The sequence below is a fragment of the Hemiscyllium ocellatum genome, chromosome 3, assembly GCF_020745735.1.
Source record: "Hemiscyllium ocellatum isolate sHemOce1 chromosome 3, sHemOce1.pat.X.cur, whole genome shotgun sequence".
Lineage (NCBI taxonomy): Eukaryota > Metazoa > Chordata > Chondrichthyes > Orectolobiformes > Hemiscylliidae > Hemiscyllium > Hemiscyllium ocellatum.
In genome coordinates, this window is record NC_083403.1 from 11,005,510 (window position 1) to 11,020,100 (window position 14,591).

The 14,591-nt window shown below is 44.6% G+C and overlaps 1 protein-coding gene across 3 annotated transcripts in view; it reads left to right on the forward strand.

Moving 5' to 3' along the window:
• The window catches only part of LOC132830565 (transport and Golgi organization protein 1 homolog), a 112,291-nt gene that overhangs the window by 20,951 nt on the left and 76,749 nt on the right, over positions 1–14,591 (forward strand). For all 3 annotated transcript variants that reach the window (XM_060848362.1, XM_060848372.1, XM_060848381.1), the window contains 2 exons: positions 4,605–5,345; positions 9,823–9,977. In XM_060848362.1, the coding sequence (XP_060704345.1) occupies positions 4,605–5,345; positions 9,823–9,977 (896 nt within the window). The remainder of the gene's footprint in view (positions 1–4,604; positions 5,346–9,822; positions 9,978–14,591) is intronic.

The window sequence follows — 14,591 nt, forward strand, 5'->3', positions numbered from 1 at the left end:
CCACCTCCCACCCTACCTCCCACCCTACCTCCTGTAAAACTCCAGTCCCTTATTCCCAATTCGTCCGCCTCTGCTCTCAGGACGACGAATTCCACATAGAACATCCCAGATGACCACCTCCTTCAAGGACTGCAATCTCCCCTCCCACGTGGTCGATGATGCCCTCCAGCGCATCTCCACTTCCTGCACCTCTGTCCTTGAACCCCACCCTCTCCAGTCGCAACAAGACAGAACTCCCCTGTTCCTCGCATTCCACCCCACCAAACTCAGGATACATCGTATCATCTTCTACCACTTCTGCCATCTACAAACAGACCTCACCACTCGGGGTATATTTCCCTCCACGCCCCGTCTGCATTTCAAAGAGACGATTTCCTCCACAAGTCAGATCCACCCCAAAGGATCCTTTCACATCAGGAACAAATTTACCTGTACTTGCATGCACATCATCTACTGTATCTGTTGCACCCAGTGTGGTCTCCTCTACATCAGGGAGATGGGACGCCGACTTGTGGGTTGTTTCAGAGAACATCTCTGGGACTCCTGCACCAACCAACCCCACTGCCCTGTGGCTGTACACTAACGTGCACTCCTCCTAAGACGTGCAGGTCCTGGGCTTCCTCCATCACCTAACCCTAACCTCCTGCGCCTGGAGGAAGAAGGCCTCATCTTCCGCCATGGGACCTTGCAACCACACGGGAACAATGTGGATTTCACCAGTTTGCTCATCTGCCGCCCCCAGCACTGCCCTCTTGACCTCTCCATCTTCCTTCCCGCCAATCCGCTCCATCTTCCTCTCCGACCCATCACTTTCACTCCCATGTTCATCTACCTATCACATTATCAGCTACCTTCCCCTCCCATTTATCTCTCAGTTCCCTTGGTCTACAAGCCTCATTCTTGATGAAGGGCTTATGCCTGAAATGTCGATTCTTCTGCTCCTTGGATGCTGCCTGACCTGTGCTTTTCCAGCACCACACTCTTGACTCTGATCTCCCGCATCTGTAGTCCTCACTTCCTCCTGTGTGAGAAAGCTCTGTCTGGTAAAATTTGAGAAAATCCCAAGATGTTCTGAGAGCATAACAAAAGGAAGACGACAATGATCTAATCTAATGTAAAAACCAGGGAAAGAGTCGGGCCTGTTAGGAACAAAGAGGGCAGTCTGTGGGTGGACCCAGAAGATATTGGTCGAGTATTGAACCAACACTTCACATTTGTCTTCACCTAAGAGAATAAGGATGAAGATATGGAACCCATTGAGAGAGACTGCAAGATGCTTGGGAAAATTTACATTGTGAAGAACAAGGCATTTCATGTGTTTGCAGACATGTGGACCAGTTGCCTGGTTCAGATTAAATGTGTCCCAAACTGCTGTTGGAGGCAAGGGAAGAGATTACAGAAAGCTGCTTTAGTGACTGGAGGCAGTGTCCAGTGTGTATCACAGAAACCTATGCTGGGTTGCCTTTTATTCATCATTTATATAAAAGACATAGATGACTCTGCGAGAGATTGGATTAGTAAGTTTGAGTATGTCCCAAAAAAATTGGTTAACAACACTGAGGTTGTGTGTCTTGGGCTAAAAAAGATAGAAGCAGGATGGACAAATAAGTGGCAGAACGAATTTAACCCTGAAAAGTGTGACATGATACACTTTGGAAGGAGTAACTGGACAAGGGAGTGTTCAATGAAGTTCTGTGGAACAAGGGGTCCTTGGGAATGTTTGTCCTTAGATCTCCGAAGGTGGAAGAATATTTTAGGATGATGAAAAAGGCATATGGGACACTTGGCTTTGATGATGCTAATCAAGGCATAGGTTACAAAAACAGGGAAGTCATGTTGGAGTTGTATTGAACTTCAGTGAGACCACAGTTAGAGCACTGTGTGCAGTTCTGGTCACTACATTATAGGAAGCATATGATTGCATGGATGGAGTGCAGGAGAGATTCACAGGGATGCTGCCTGAGATGGAAAATTTAAGTTACGAGGAAAGGTTGGATAGGCTTGGGCTGTTCTCATTGGAGCAAAGAAGACTGAGTGGCGATGTGATAAAGATGTACAAGACTGTGAGGGGCATGAACAGAGTGGATAAGGAGCAGTTGTTCCTCTTAGGTCAGTCATGAGACGACACAGGTTCAAAGTGAGGGACAGGAGATTTAGATGGATGTGAAGAAAGTCTTTTACCCAGAGGGTGGGGGTGATTTGGAATGCATTACCTGGGAGGGTGGTAGAGGCAAATTGCCTCACATCCTTTAACAGTACCTGGATGAGCACCTGGTACACCATAACATTCAGCTCTATGAGCAAAGTGTTGGTGATAAATGCAATTAGGTTGAAAGTCTGGTAATTCTCATATGCTGGTGCAGACTCAGTGGGTTGAAGTGCCTCTTTTGCACTCTGAGTCTTTGAATTCTACATCAGCCTCAGCTTTTTTTCTTGCTAAACCTTATGTCCATGCACCCCTAGATTTGCTTACACAGTAGACTCCTACACAACCTTCCATCTTTCATCTTGTATCTTGTACTGACTCTTATCAAGTCTCATTCTGTTTTGTTTTGATTCTTTATTGGCATTAGTCAACATTAGTTGCCCATTGCTAATTGGCCTTGAGATGTTCTTGAACTGTTGCAGTCCATGCATTTTAGAAAGGCAAATCAGAACAGGACTTAAACACTTAATGGTAAGGTCCTGGGGAGTGTTGCTGAACAAAGAGATCTTGAAGTGCAAGTTCATAGTTCTTTGAAAGTGGAGTCACAGGTTGTTAGGACAGTGAAACCATTTGGTGTGCTTTCCTTTATTGGACAGAGTATTGAGTATAGGAATTGGGAGGTAGTGTTGTGGCTGTACAGGACATTGCTTAGGCCAGTTTTGGAATACTGCATTCAGTTTTGGTCTCCCTGCTATAAGAAGGATGTTGTGAAACTTGAAAGGGTCCGGTCAAGATTTACAATGATGTTGCCAGGATTGGAGGGTTTGAACAATAGGGGGAGGCTGAATAGGCTGGGGCTATTTTCCTTGGAGCTTCAAAGGCTGGGGAAAGACATTATAGAGGTCTATACAATTATGAGAGACATGGAGAGGGTGAATGACCAAGGTCTTTTCCCTGGTTTAAGGGAGTCAAAATTTAGAGGGTATAGGTTTAAAGTGACAGGAAAGATTTAAAAGGAACCTTAGGGACAACCTTTTCACACAGAGGCTGGTAAAATTACAGCATTTAAAAGGCATTTTGGATAGATGTATGAATAGGAAGGGTTGAGAATGATATGTGCCAAATGCTGGCAAATGGGACTAGACTAGATTATCTAGTTGGACTGCACGGTCTGTTTCCATGCTGTACACTTCTACAACTCTGACTCTGTGATAGAAGCATGCTTATAGTGTTGTTAGGAAGGTGTTTCAGGATCTGATCCAATGGCATTGAAGGCATGGTGATATTGTTCCAAAGCTGGATAGTGTAATCGTCAAAATGGAGCAAACTGGAAAGCATGACAGCTATAGGTGAGAGGATTTGCCAGCAGACCACGAGCTTTCCCTTGTCTATTGAGAGTGAGGGAGTTGCCAGCTGAGCCTACCTAGTAACTGGTGTAGTTGTCATGCCCTGAGTGAATTTAGTGTTTGCTCTAGTTGACAGTTGAGGGGTTTCCTGAAGGTCACTTCAACAGCATATATTGACCACAAGCTAGAGCAGATTGCAGAAGAAGTCTCCTGTTAGGCCTTTGCAGTGAGTTTAATTCTGCATTTAATGTAGATAGAGTCCTAGAGGTGTATGGCACGGAAACAGAGCCTTTGGTCCAACTCCTCCATGTCGACCAAATATTCTACATTAATCTAATCCTGTTTGCCAGCACTTGGCCCATATCCCTCCAAACCCTTCCTATTCGTACACCCATCCAGATCCTTTTTAGATGCTGCAATTGTACCAGCCTCCAAGCTTCAAAGACTTGAGCATTTCTAGGTTTTGAACAAATAGATGTTCAAGATGCTGGTTAGAGCTGAGCAGAAGAGTTCCTGCTTTTGGTGACTTTTGCATTGGTGAGTAAAGCATTGAGCTCTTTAGTTGGTTAGCTCTTTTTTTGCCTGTTGAAGGAGAAGTGGTCATTTAGTAAAATCAGAGTCAGAGTTGTACAGTATGGAAACAGATGCTTTGGTCCAACCAACATGTGGCCCATATCCCTTCTAATCCCTTCCTATTCATGTACACATCCAAATCCCTTTTAAATGTTGTAATTGTACATCCCACCACCACTTCCTCTGGCAGCTTATTCCTTACACGCAACACTCGATGTGTGAAAATGTTGCCCGTAGAGTCCTTTTCAAGTCTTTTTCCTCTCGCCTTGAACCTATATCTTTTAGTTTTGGATTCCCCTACCCTGGGATGATAATTTTCGTTATTCTCCTTATCTTTATCCCTCATTATTTTATAAACCTGTATAAGGTCACTCCTCGGCCTTCAATGCCATAGCCTATTCAGCCCTGTAGCTCAAACCCGCCAACCCTGTCATTGTAGGTAATCAATGTTGTTTGTACTGTACAGCAGGAAGACAGGCTTCTTTCAAGGTTGAAAAACATTGCTTTAAAGTTGCATCTTTGCTATTGTTTTGCTGTAGGATTATTACAGGGCAGCAACCAGGAAGATCAAGGGAGGCAAGCTGCTGAAGCACAACAAGGAGAGAAGAATAATGATGAGCCAGTGATAGGATTGCATTCTCCAGTCTTGAGCAACGATGCACTACATTCAGCTAGAAACCAGGAGGAAGATGAAGGTGAAAAGCCATGGAGAAAAATGCATTCTGGAAACCTTTCAGAGAATGCAGCCTATCCAGAGAGAGAGGAGGATGAACAGACATTGAATATATCAGAGTCTGTCAAAGAGACAGAGAAAAAACATCCAATTTCAGAGATCATGACAGGCCAAGACAAGAAGGAACCAGCAATTAAACTGTCTTCCTTGAATATTACTGAGGTTGACCGAACACCAAAGGATTTGAAAGGTAATGAAGAGGCTCCAGGAACAGCAGCTCCAAATTTTAAAACGACGATAGAAGAGAATCAGAAAGAAACTTCTGAATGGAGCAAGTTCAAAGAGCGTGAGGGAGAAGCATCTTCTCCAAATGCTGGAGGGAAATCGGATGGGGAGGATGAGACTTGGACAGAATTGAATATCCTAAACATCAGTGAGGGAGGAGAGGAGCTTCCGAAGGAACCTTCTGTTGTGACGTTTGAAGAGAACATAGCACAGTCTGATGGAGAACACACTGCAGAGGAGAGTTTGCCAAAAGGAAAGCAAGAGGACATGAAAGTTCCAGCAGGAGAAGGTGCTAAATTTGGCCACTTGGAGACAGAAATAGGTGAGTGAAAAGTATTGCTGTTTGCATTGATAGAAAAGATTTAAAATGGCAGTGTATATAAATAATCTAAAAATCCTCTGGTGATTGATCAACAGATTTCATTATTCAAACTTGTTGTTTCCCAAAGCCCTAACTGTGGAATTCCTCACTTCCTCATTGCAGTCTTCCTTCAACAAGATTTATCCTTCTAAACTCAAAATTCGAGAGTCGTCATTGCTACTTCATTTAACTTGACTGTCATGTGTTCTTTGGTCCTTTGCTCTTTCCCAAGGTTTCAAAGGAGACCTTTTTAATATGGGAGTACATGATGGACTAAGCACCTATAATCAGAAATATCCCCAAATGCTTCACTAAAATGCAGCATTTGAAAATGCCATTGTTTATAATTAGAAAGGCCTCTAAAGAGCAGCCTAGATTATATTCTCAAATTTCTGAATTGAATTTCAACATATAAGTTTCTGTTCTAAACATCACTTCAGCCCATCAGGCTAAGTGGACTGATTATATCACTACTGTGGTCACAAGAGTAGCTCAGAGGCTGGGAACTCTGCAGAGAGTAACTCATTACCTGATTTCCCAAAGCATGCCCATCAAGAGGCACAAGGCACAGGTCAGGAATGTGTTGGACATGTGAAGTGGGGAGTGTTCCATAATTTATACGTCATTGAAGGTCAGTGGAGTTATGGATAGTGATGAAGGATGTTGGAAGTTAAAGAGAGACAGATACGACCTGGATGAGGGCGTAGAAGGGTGGGTTAGTAAATTTGCAGACGACACTACGGTTGGTGGAGTTGTGGATAGTGATGAAGGATGTTGTAGGTTACAGAGAGACATAGATGAGCTGCAGAGCTGGGCTGAGAGGTGGCAAATGGAGTTTAATGCTGACAAGTGTGAGGTGATTCACTTTGGTCGGAGTAATTGGAATGCAAAGTACTGGGCTAATGGTAAGATTCTTGGTAGTGTCGATGAGCAGAGAGATCTCGGTGTCCAGGTACACAGATCCTTGAAAGTTGCCACCCAGGTTGACAGGGTTGTTAAGAAGGCATACAGTGTTTTACCTTTTATTAATAGCGGGATCGAGTTCTGGAACCATGAGGTTATGCTGCAGCTGTACAAAACTCTGGTGCGGCCGCACTTGGAGTATTGTGTACAGTTCTGGTCACCACATTAGAAGAAGCATGTGGAAGCTTTGGAAAGGGTGTAGAGGAGATTTACTAGGATGTTGCCTGGTTTGGAGGGAAGGTCTTACGAGGAAAGGCTGAGGGACTTGAGGCTGTTTTCGTTAGAGAGAAGAAGGTTGAGAGGTGACTTAATAGAGACATATAAGATAATCAGAGGGTTAGATAGGGTAGACAGGGAGAGCCTTTTTCCAAGTATGGGGATGGTGAGCACGAGGGGGCATAGCTTTAAATTGCGGGGTGATAGTTATAGGACAGATGTCAGAGGTAGTTTCTTTACTCAGAGTAGTAAGGGTATGGAATGCTTTGCCTGCAACAGTAGTAGATTCGCCAACTTTAAGTACATTTAAGTCGTCATTGGACAAGCATGTGGACATACATGGAATAGTGTAGGTTAGATGGGCTTCAGATTGGTATGACAGGTCGGCGCAACATAGAGGGCCGAAGGGCCTGTACTGCGCTGTAATGTTCTATATAAAACTAGCATGCCTCGGGAAACCAACCAGCGTATAGAACACTACTTTTGCTTGCAGTTTTGACCCCTTACTTAAGCAAGGATGTACTTGCTTTGGAGAGAGTGCAATGGAGATTCATCAATCAGATTCTTTGCAGGGTGATGGTTAGGTCCTATGAGAAGCAGATCTAGAGACATTGGCCTTCATTCTTTTGAAGAATGAGAGGTGATCTGTCAAAGCTTAGGAAATTCTTAGAGTGAATGCATAAAGGCTGCTTCTTTGGCTGCTGTGGAGTCCAGCACTAGGGGATGCAGTCTCTGAATAAAATATACACTATTTGAGACTGAGGTAGAGAGAAACTTCTTAACTCAGGGTGGTATATTTCTCTCATACCCCACTTCCTAAAAAAAAAACAGCTGAGGAATCTAAATAAAGACCAAGTTTACTAATCAGAAATCAGTAAATGACATCAAGTGATAATGTTATATTCCACTACTAAAATAGATGGTCATCAGTGACCTGGAATGGCAGGACAAGCTCAAGGAGCTGAATGGTCTATTTGTGCTTCTATATTTCTACGTTTCACTAGATGAGTACAGCTCCAACAATACTCACTAAACACGATGTCATCCAGGATAAAGAATCCCACTCAAATGAATATTAACTCCCTCAATTGCTGATGCATGGTACTAACACTGTATACCATCTACAAGATGTATTGCAGCAACTGACCAAGGCTCCTTCAGGAGTAGCTTCAAATCCTCCCACCTAGGAGGACAAAGTTAGTAGATGCAAGGGAGTACCACCACTTGAATGTTCCCCTGCAAGCCATCCTGACTTGGAAATAAATAGCTATTCCTTCACTGTCACTCGGTCAAAATGCTGGGACACCCTTCCTCATGGATGTCCTGAACCGCATGAACTCCAGTGACTCATGAAGGCAGCTCACCCTGCCAATGATTAAAACAAAAATCAGGTTCCTCCACCTCTCTTTGAATCTTCCCATTCATGTCATTATGAGTTTATCCACCGCACTCAGTGTGGTGGAGATTCTCCTCCATCCCTGCAGAATGTTTCCTTCATCTCTCCAGTGTTGCTGTATGAAGATGATCCCCACTTCCAAATGTCTCTGCTATTGCACCAAATGAACAGTTGGTTCTGTAGATTTCTTTGGAAGTGATCAGGTTGGCTCTATCTCCAAGTCAAAAACCATCATGTGTATGGACTTCCAAAGCCTTGTGTTGGAATACCATATGGTAGGGTGTTTAGCAAATTATGAAGCTGTGCAGCAGAACGTATAAGAAGTTTGCTTCAAGCTAGAAACTAGAGAGCTGTCATTACTTGCTGTTTAGAAGAAAGTGAGTACTGCAGATGCTGGAGATTAGAGTCAAGTGTGTGGTGCTGGAAAAGCACAGCAGGTCAAGCAGCATCCGAAGAGTAGGAAAGTCGACGTTTCTAGCAAAAGCCCTTAATCAGGAATGAGGCTGGCAGCCTCGGGGGTGGAGAGGTAAATGGGAGGGGGTGGTGGGGCTAGGGAGAAGGTAGCTGAGAGTGTAATGGATGGATGGAGGTGGGGGTAAAGGTGATAGGTTGGAGGGGAGCATGGAGTGGATAGGTGAGAAGGAAGATGAAGTGGATGGGACAGGTCATGAGGACGATGCTGAGCTGGAAGGTTGGAACTGGGGTAAGGTGGGGGGGAAGGAATGAGGAAACTGCTAAGGCGGAAGGTTAGGCGTTCTTCCTCTGGGCATCTGGTGGTAAGAGAGTGACGATAGAGGAGGCCCAGGACTTGCATGTCCTTGGCAGAGTGAGAGGGGGAGTTAAACTGTTCGGCCATGGGCCGGTGGGGTTGATTGGTGCGGGTTACCTAGAGTTGTTCTGTGAAGCGCTCAGCATCCTGTCTCCCCAATGTAGTGGAGACTGCATTGGGAGCAACGGATACAGTAAATGACGTATGGAAATGCAAGTGAAACTTTGGATGTGGAAGGCTCCTTTGGGGCCTTGGACGGAGATGAGGGGGGAGGTGTGTGAGCAGGTTTTGCAATTCCTGCGGTGGTAGGGGAAGGTGCCAGGAGGGGAGGGTGGGTTGTTAGGGGGCGTGGACCTGACCAGGTAGTCACGGAGGGAACGATCTTTAAGGAAAGTGGATAGGGTTGGGGAGGGGAATATATCTCTGGTGGCGTCTGTTTGTAGGTGGTGGAAATGGCGGAGGATGATGCGATGTATATGGAGTTTGGTGGGATGGAAAGTGAGAAAAGGGTTTCTGTCCTTGTTGAGGTTGGAGGGGTGGGGTTCGAGGGTGGAGGTGTGGGCTGTGGATGAGATGCACTGGAGGGCATCACCAACCACATGAGAGGGGAATTTGAGATCTTTAAAGACTTGCTGTTTGCAAACTGCAGGGACATATACTCTGAGCTGAGACCAGCAGTGTCCCCAGAGTGTGAAAGGACAAATAATGGTGCAGTCACTCCAGACTAACTTCAGGAATGTCTAGCAACAGATCATGGAAATACACAAGAGGTTAGAGAAAATGCATAAGTGATAAGCTTGGAGAATCTTTAAAATTAATGTACAGCCAGAATCTGGATTATTTCCCTGTTGTAACAGGAATGAAGTGGGATAGGTTATTGTTTGCAAATGGCAACTGGCTCGAGATCAGTTGTTGATTTTAAATCTAAATTTATAGATTTTTGTTTGTTAGGTGCAGATATTAATGGCAGAACAATATCAAGGGAACTGAATGTCAACCTGCTGTTCAGATACTTCAGTACTGGATGAATATAACTATACATTCACTGGTGCTACATGAATACTTTTAATGCATGTGTTCTATTTGAATCCCAGAGACTCCTTCCATCCTGGACAACAGCGTGATAATGGACACTAGTCAACTTCAGGAGAGAGGTCCATTCCTATCGTGGACCATCACAGTGATGGATGTTGTTGTCCTGTTTATCAAGGGTAATGTGTGGCCTGTCGTTCAGTCACTCATAGAGCATGTAAGTACTTTTATTTTTCCTTCAATTACTTTTCGTTTCCAACTCCTTGAGGGCCGTGGTTCCAAAGGCACAGCCATCTTTTGGTACTTAGATCAAGTTGACAGTTCTTTATGTTTGAATGTGAACGTTGATGGGTTGGAGCCTTTCAGAACAGTCAGGTGCTGATCTTTGATTTCCTCAGCCTTAGCCTCACATGTGTAGAGGACCCCATTCTCTCTGTCACACATTTATCATAAGGTGGTAATCCAACTAGATCTCTCTCGACTAGGGCATTGTCATTTGTGAACTGCCACTTGGTGGCTCCACTTACCATTCATATAAAAATGAATGTAAACTATTAATGGGAGGAGATTCTCCAGAATATTGCAACCTCTTCTGTTGAGGTGAAATCACTGTGGCTGAGTCAGGATAGACACCAGTTAATGCCAAGATCCGAGGAAGAGGAAAATTGATGTTTTAGGCAAAAGCCCTTCACCATTCCTGCTGAAGGGCTTTTGCCTGAAACATCGATTTTCCTGCTTCTGGGATTCTGCCTGACCTGCTGTGCTTTTCCACCACCACTTGAATCTTGACTCCAGTCTTCAGCATCTGCAGTATCCACTTCTGATTAATTAATGTCATACAGTTGAGTGAAGTTGTAGATGCTGGTAGGTAGCTGTGAATGCATTGGAGCAATAATTTGCCAGTGTTTCCAGTTTAGTTGATGTCCTTTCACCTTTTGATATAAAGTTTATGGAAGTCGGAAGTCATGATTGTAGTGGCCTTTGTGGTTGAGTAATTTGCAGACACAATGTCTTGTCAAGAATGACCACTTGGAAGAGATGCTGGAGAGTCTGGCAGGAGCCTGACTGATGTGAATGAAACATCAAGCAGCCTGAGTTAGCTTTCAAAAAAGGAGAAAACTGAAGGACATGTGAAATTTTCTTCAAGCTGGAAAAAATAAAAATGTAGTTTTGAATTCATAATTAAAACACAAACTGCTGGAAGTCTTCAAGTCAGGCAAGCTCTGTAGAAAGATTAACTCTATTTCTTTTTGTCTTGATATTGCCATAGATGGAGCAGAGGTCAGCCATTTAGCTCATTGAGTCTGCCACACCATTGATGGCTGATCTGTTAGTCCTTCACTTTAGTGTCTTTTCCCCATAACACTTGATTCCGTTTTCAGATTAAAAATCTTAACAAAAACAAATTACTGGAGAACTCGGCAAGTCTGGCAGTATCTTCCTTTTTATTGCCCTTTATTTAGCATATTTGGAACACTTCCAGTGCCTCCTTAACATGAAGTTAAAAATCACAACACCAGGTTATAGTCCAGGCTTATTTAGAAGTACTAGCAGCTTTCAGAGCACTGCTCCTTCCTCAGGTAGTATCCTGATGAAGGGCTTTTGCCTGAAACGTCAATTTTCCTGCTCCTCGGATGCTGCCTGAACTGCTGTGCTCTTCCAGCACGACTAATCCAGAATCTGGTTTCCAGCATCTGCAGTCATTGTTTTTGCCTTGATATCAAGAAGACTCATGCGAAGTATTTGTACAACGCATTTGCCATTTCATGGGTTCCCCATTATAATTTACCCAGTCTGATAAGAGACCTCTGTTCACTTTAGCCTCTCTCTTCCTTTTTATCTATTTAAAGAAGCTCCTGCTGCTTTCCTGCAAGTTCCTTGCAAGTACCCGACTTGCTGAATATTTCTGGATTTTTTTACTTTCAACATTTTCCAGCGACGGCGGGAGTTTGGACGATTTGCTTTGAGGCTGTTTTTTTGCATTTCTTCTTCATTTTGTACATTTGGGCAGCACACGACCGAGACAAGTGGAAACCGAGAGGAAGCCGCTGGGCGTCACGAAGTTGTAGTGCCGAGGGGTGTCGCTGTTGTGGGAGGGAGGAGGCACACCGAGCAAGGGATGGCTGTGAAGCCGGAAGTTCCCCCTGGCCGTGTGAGCGCGCGCGCGGTTGAGTGTCGGGGGGGGGGGGGGGCCGGCGGCGCGCGCCGTTTTTCTTGAGCGTTGACGTGTTCGAGTGGCGGTTGTTGACCGTCGCCTGGAGCGGCCCGTTCGCCGACATGGGGCCAAGGTCCTGACATCGGCGTCGACCGATTTCAACCACAACCTCCTCCCCCCCTCCATCCCCGCACCGCTTCCGTACCGGGCAAAGTTCACCCCCCTACCCCCCCTACCCCCCGGACCGCCATGGATTTGGAGCAGGAGCCGCCGCCGCCGCCGCCTCAGCAGCCACCGGCGTCCGTACCCGCGGCTGCTGCGGTCATGTACTCCTTTGTGGTGGGCCGGATTGGCCAGGTCAGTGTCTGTGTCAGTGTCAGTGTCAGAGAGTGAAGTGTTCACGGGCAGGCGGTGTCAGGTAAATGCATCAGCTCACCCCTGTCTGTGCTTGGCAAGGCTGCAGAGCTTCAGGCCGGCCGTCAGTCTCCGGGTTTGTGCACTTACCCTGTGTAACCCCCCCCAGCAGCAGCAGCAGCAGCAGCAGCAGGTTGTAGCTCAGACAGGTTGTAGCACGGTGATGGAGTTTGGAGTAAGGGATATTTAAGTTCAGTCCATGCAGGATATGCGGAATAGAAGCAGTGACCACGAAATTTCCGGATTGTTAGTGACGATTATTAAACCAGAAACAAAATGGTTCATTCACGTTCTTTAAGGAGAATATGCTGTCATTCATTCCTCGTGTGGGCCTACATGTGATCCAGACTCTCGGTCATGCAGTTGACTCTAAACTGCTCTTTGAAACAGTCTCACACTCAGTTCCAGGGCAGTTGGGAGTGGACTTTAAATCCTACCCTAACCAGCAACACTTACATCCTATGAACAAACAGAAGAAGTTGTGCTAACCTGCGATGGAAAAGGCATTGCAGGTGTACAGACTCTGCACCGATGCTCACCACTACCTTCCAAAGACAGTAATCGGTAACAAATACCGGTCTTGCGGGTGACATCCACAGGATGTAAATGATTTTTTTTTAAAAAGTAAATTTGAACTTGGTGCTACCATACATGTGACTGGTATAGTTTACATTGGCTTCTTGAATATCGTATTTACAGTCTGTGTGTAAATATAGCAGAGCTAACTTTATACATGTTAATGTAGTCCCAAGCATGTGATAGAGAAAATAGCAAGGGAATACTTCCTACAAATTCATCCAAAAATTGCTTTATACTTACCCACTTACTCTGGGTACAGCAATGCTTTAATTTTATAACTCATTTTTGTTCCTGTTCCCACAATGGCTTTATGCCTTCCTGCCTCTGACTTCCTACAACCTTGTGTTCCTTTTACTTCTAAGTAAAGCCCAACTGGCCCTTTCGGAAAAGTATCTGCCGTTCGTACCTGATATGGTCTACATGTGGCTCCAGAGCTATAGACATCTGGTTGGTTCTCAACTGTCCTCTGGGGCAGTTATGGATGGAAAATAAATGCTGGCCTAGACAGTGAATCATCCAGTGAATGATTTTTTAAAAAAGTGTATGGTGGCTTTGTGGTTATCACTGCTGCCTCACAGTGCCAGGGGCCTGCATTCGATTCCAGCTGGCGACTGCCTGTGTGGAGTTTGCATATTCTCCCCGTGTTTGTGTGGGTTTCCTTCGGGTGCTCCAGTTTCCTCCCACAATACAAAGATGTGCAGGTTAGGTGAATTGGCCATGCTAAATTGCCCATAGTGTTCAGGGATGTATATATTAGGTGTATTAGTCAGGGGTAAATGTTGAGTAGTAAGGTAGAAGAATGAGTTTGGGTGGGATACTCTGATGGTTGGTGTGGACTCGTTGGGCCAAAGGGCCTGTTTCCACACTGTAGGGATTCTGTATCTATTCTATATTGATATTTGTATCTTTCTATTCATTCCACAGTTGGTGACTGTTCCATCAGTCCTCTAGGACTTTAGGTTTGGAATTACCTCCAGACTCTTCTCAACCTTAAAGGACCTCTTTAAGGTTTTGACCAAACATGTGATTACTTGTCCCAACAATGTCTTTGGCTTGGTATCAGATTTTTTAAGATTGCAGTCCGCTGTACTGTCTTGGGATATTTTCTTTTAAAGGTGCTATATAACAATACAGGTTACATAAGTATAACTAAATATACAATTATTCTGTGGTTTAAACATTTACCCTCTAAATGTGTTGAAGTAATGACATGATAACTATATATGTAGGAATGTAATTTTTATGGTAGTTTGTTCATATAAATTTGTCCTTTCGTTGCAAATTAAACTTGTATTTAATGCTAATGTCTAATTACTTGAAGTAGTTGGTCTTGAGTAGAAATTGTTTTGCAATTGAGTAGCAAGCTTGACATCTTGAGAAAGCATCAAATGTTAGCTATGGAGTGTGGTGCGAGAATGAAGACTAGTCAGATTAGATTAGATTAGATTAGATTACTGTTTAGATTAGATTAGATTACTTACAGTGTGGAAACAGGCCCTTCGGCCCAACAAGTCCACACCGACCCGCTGAAGCGCAACCCACCCATACCCCTACATTTTACCCCTTACCTAACACTACGGGCAATTTAGCATGGCCAATTCACCTGACCCGCGCATCTTTGGACTGTGGGAGGAAACCGGAGCACCCGGAGGAAACCCACGCAGACACGGGGAGAACGTGCAA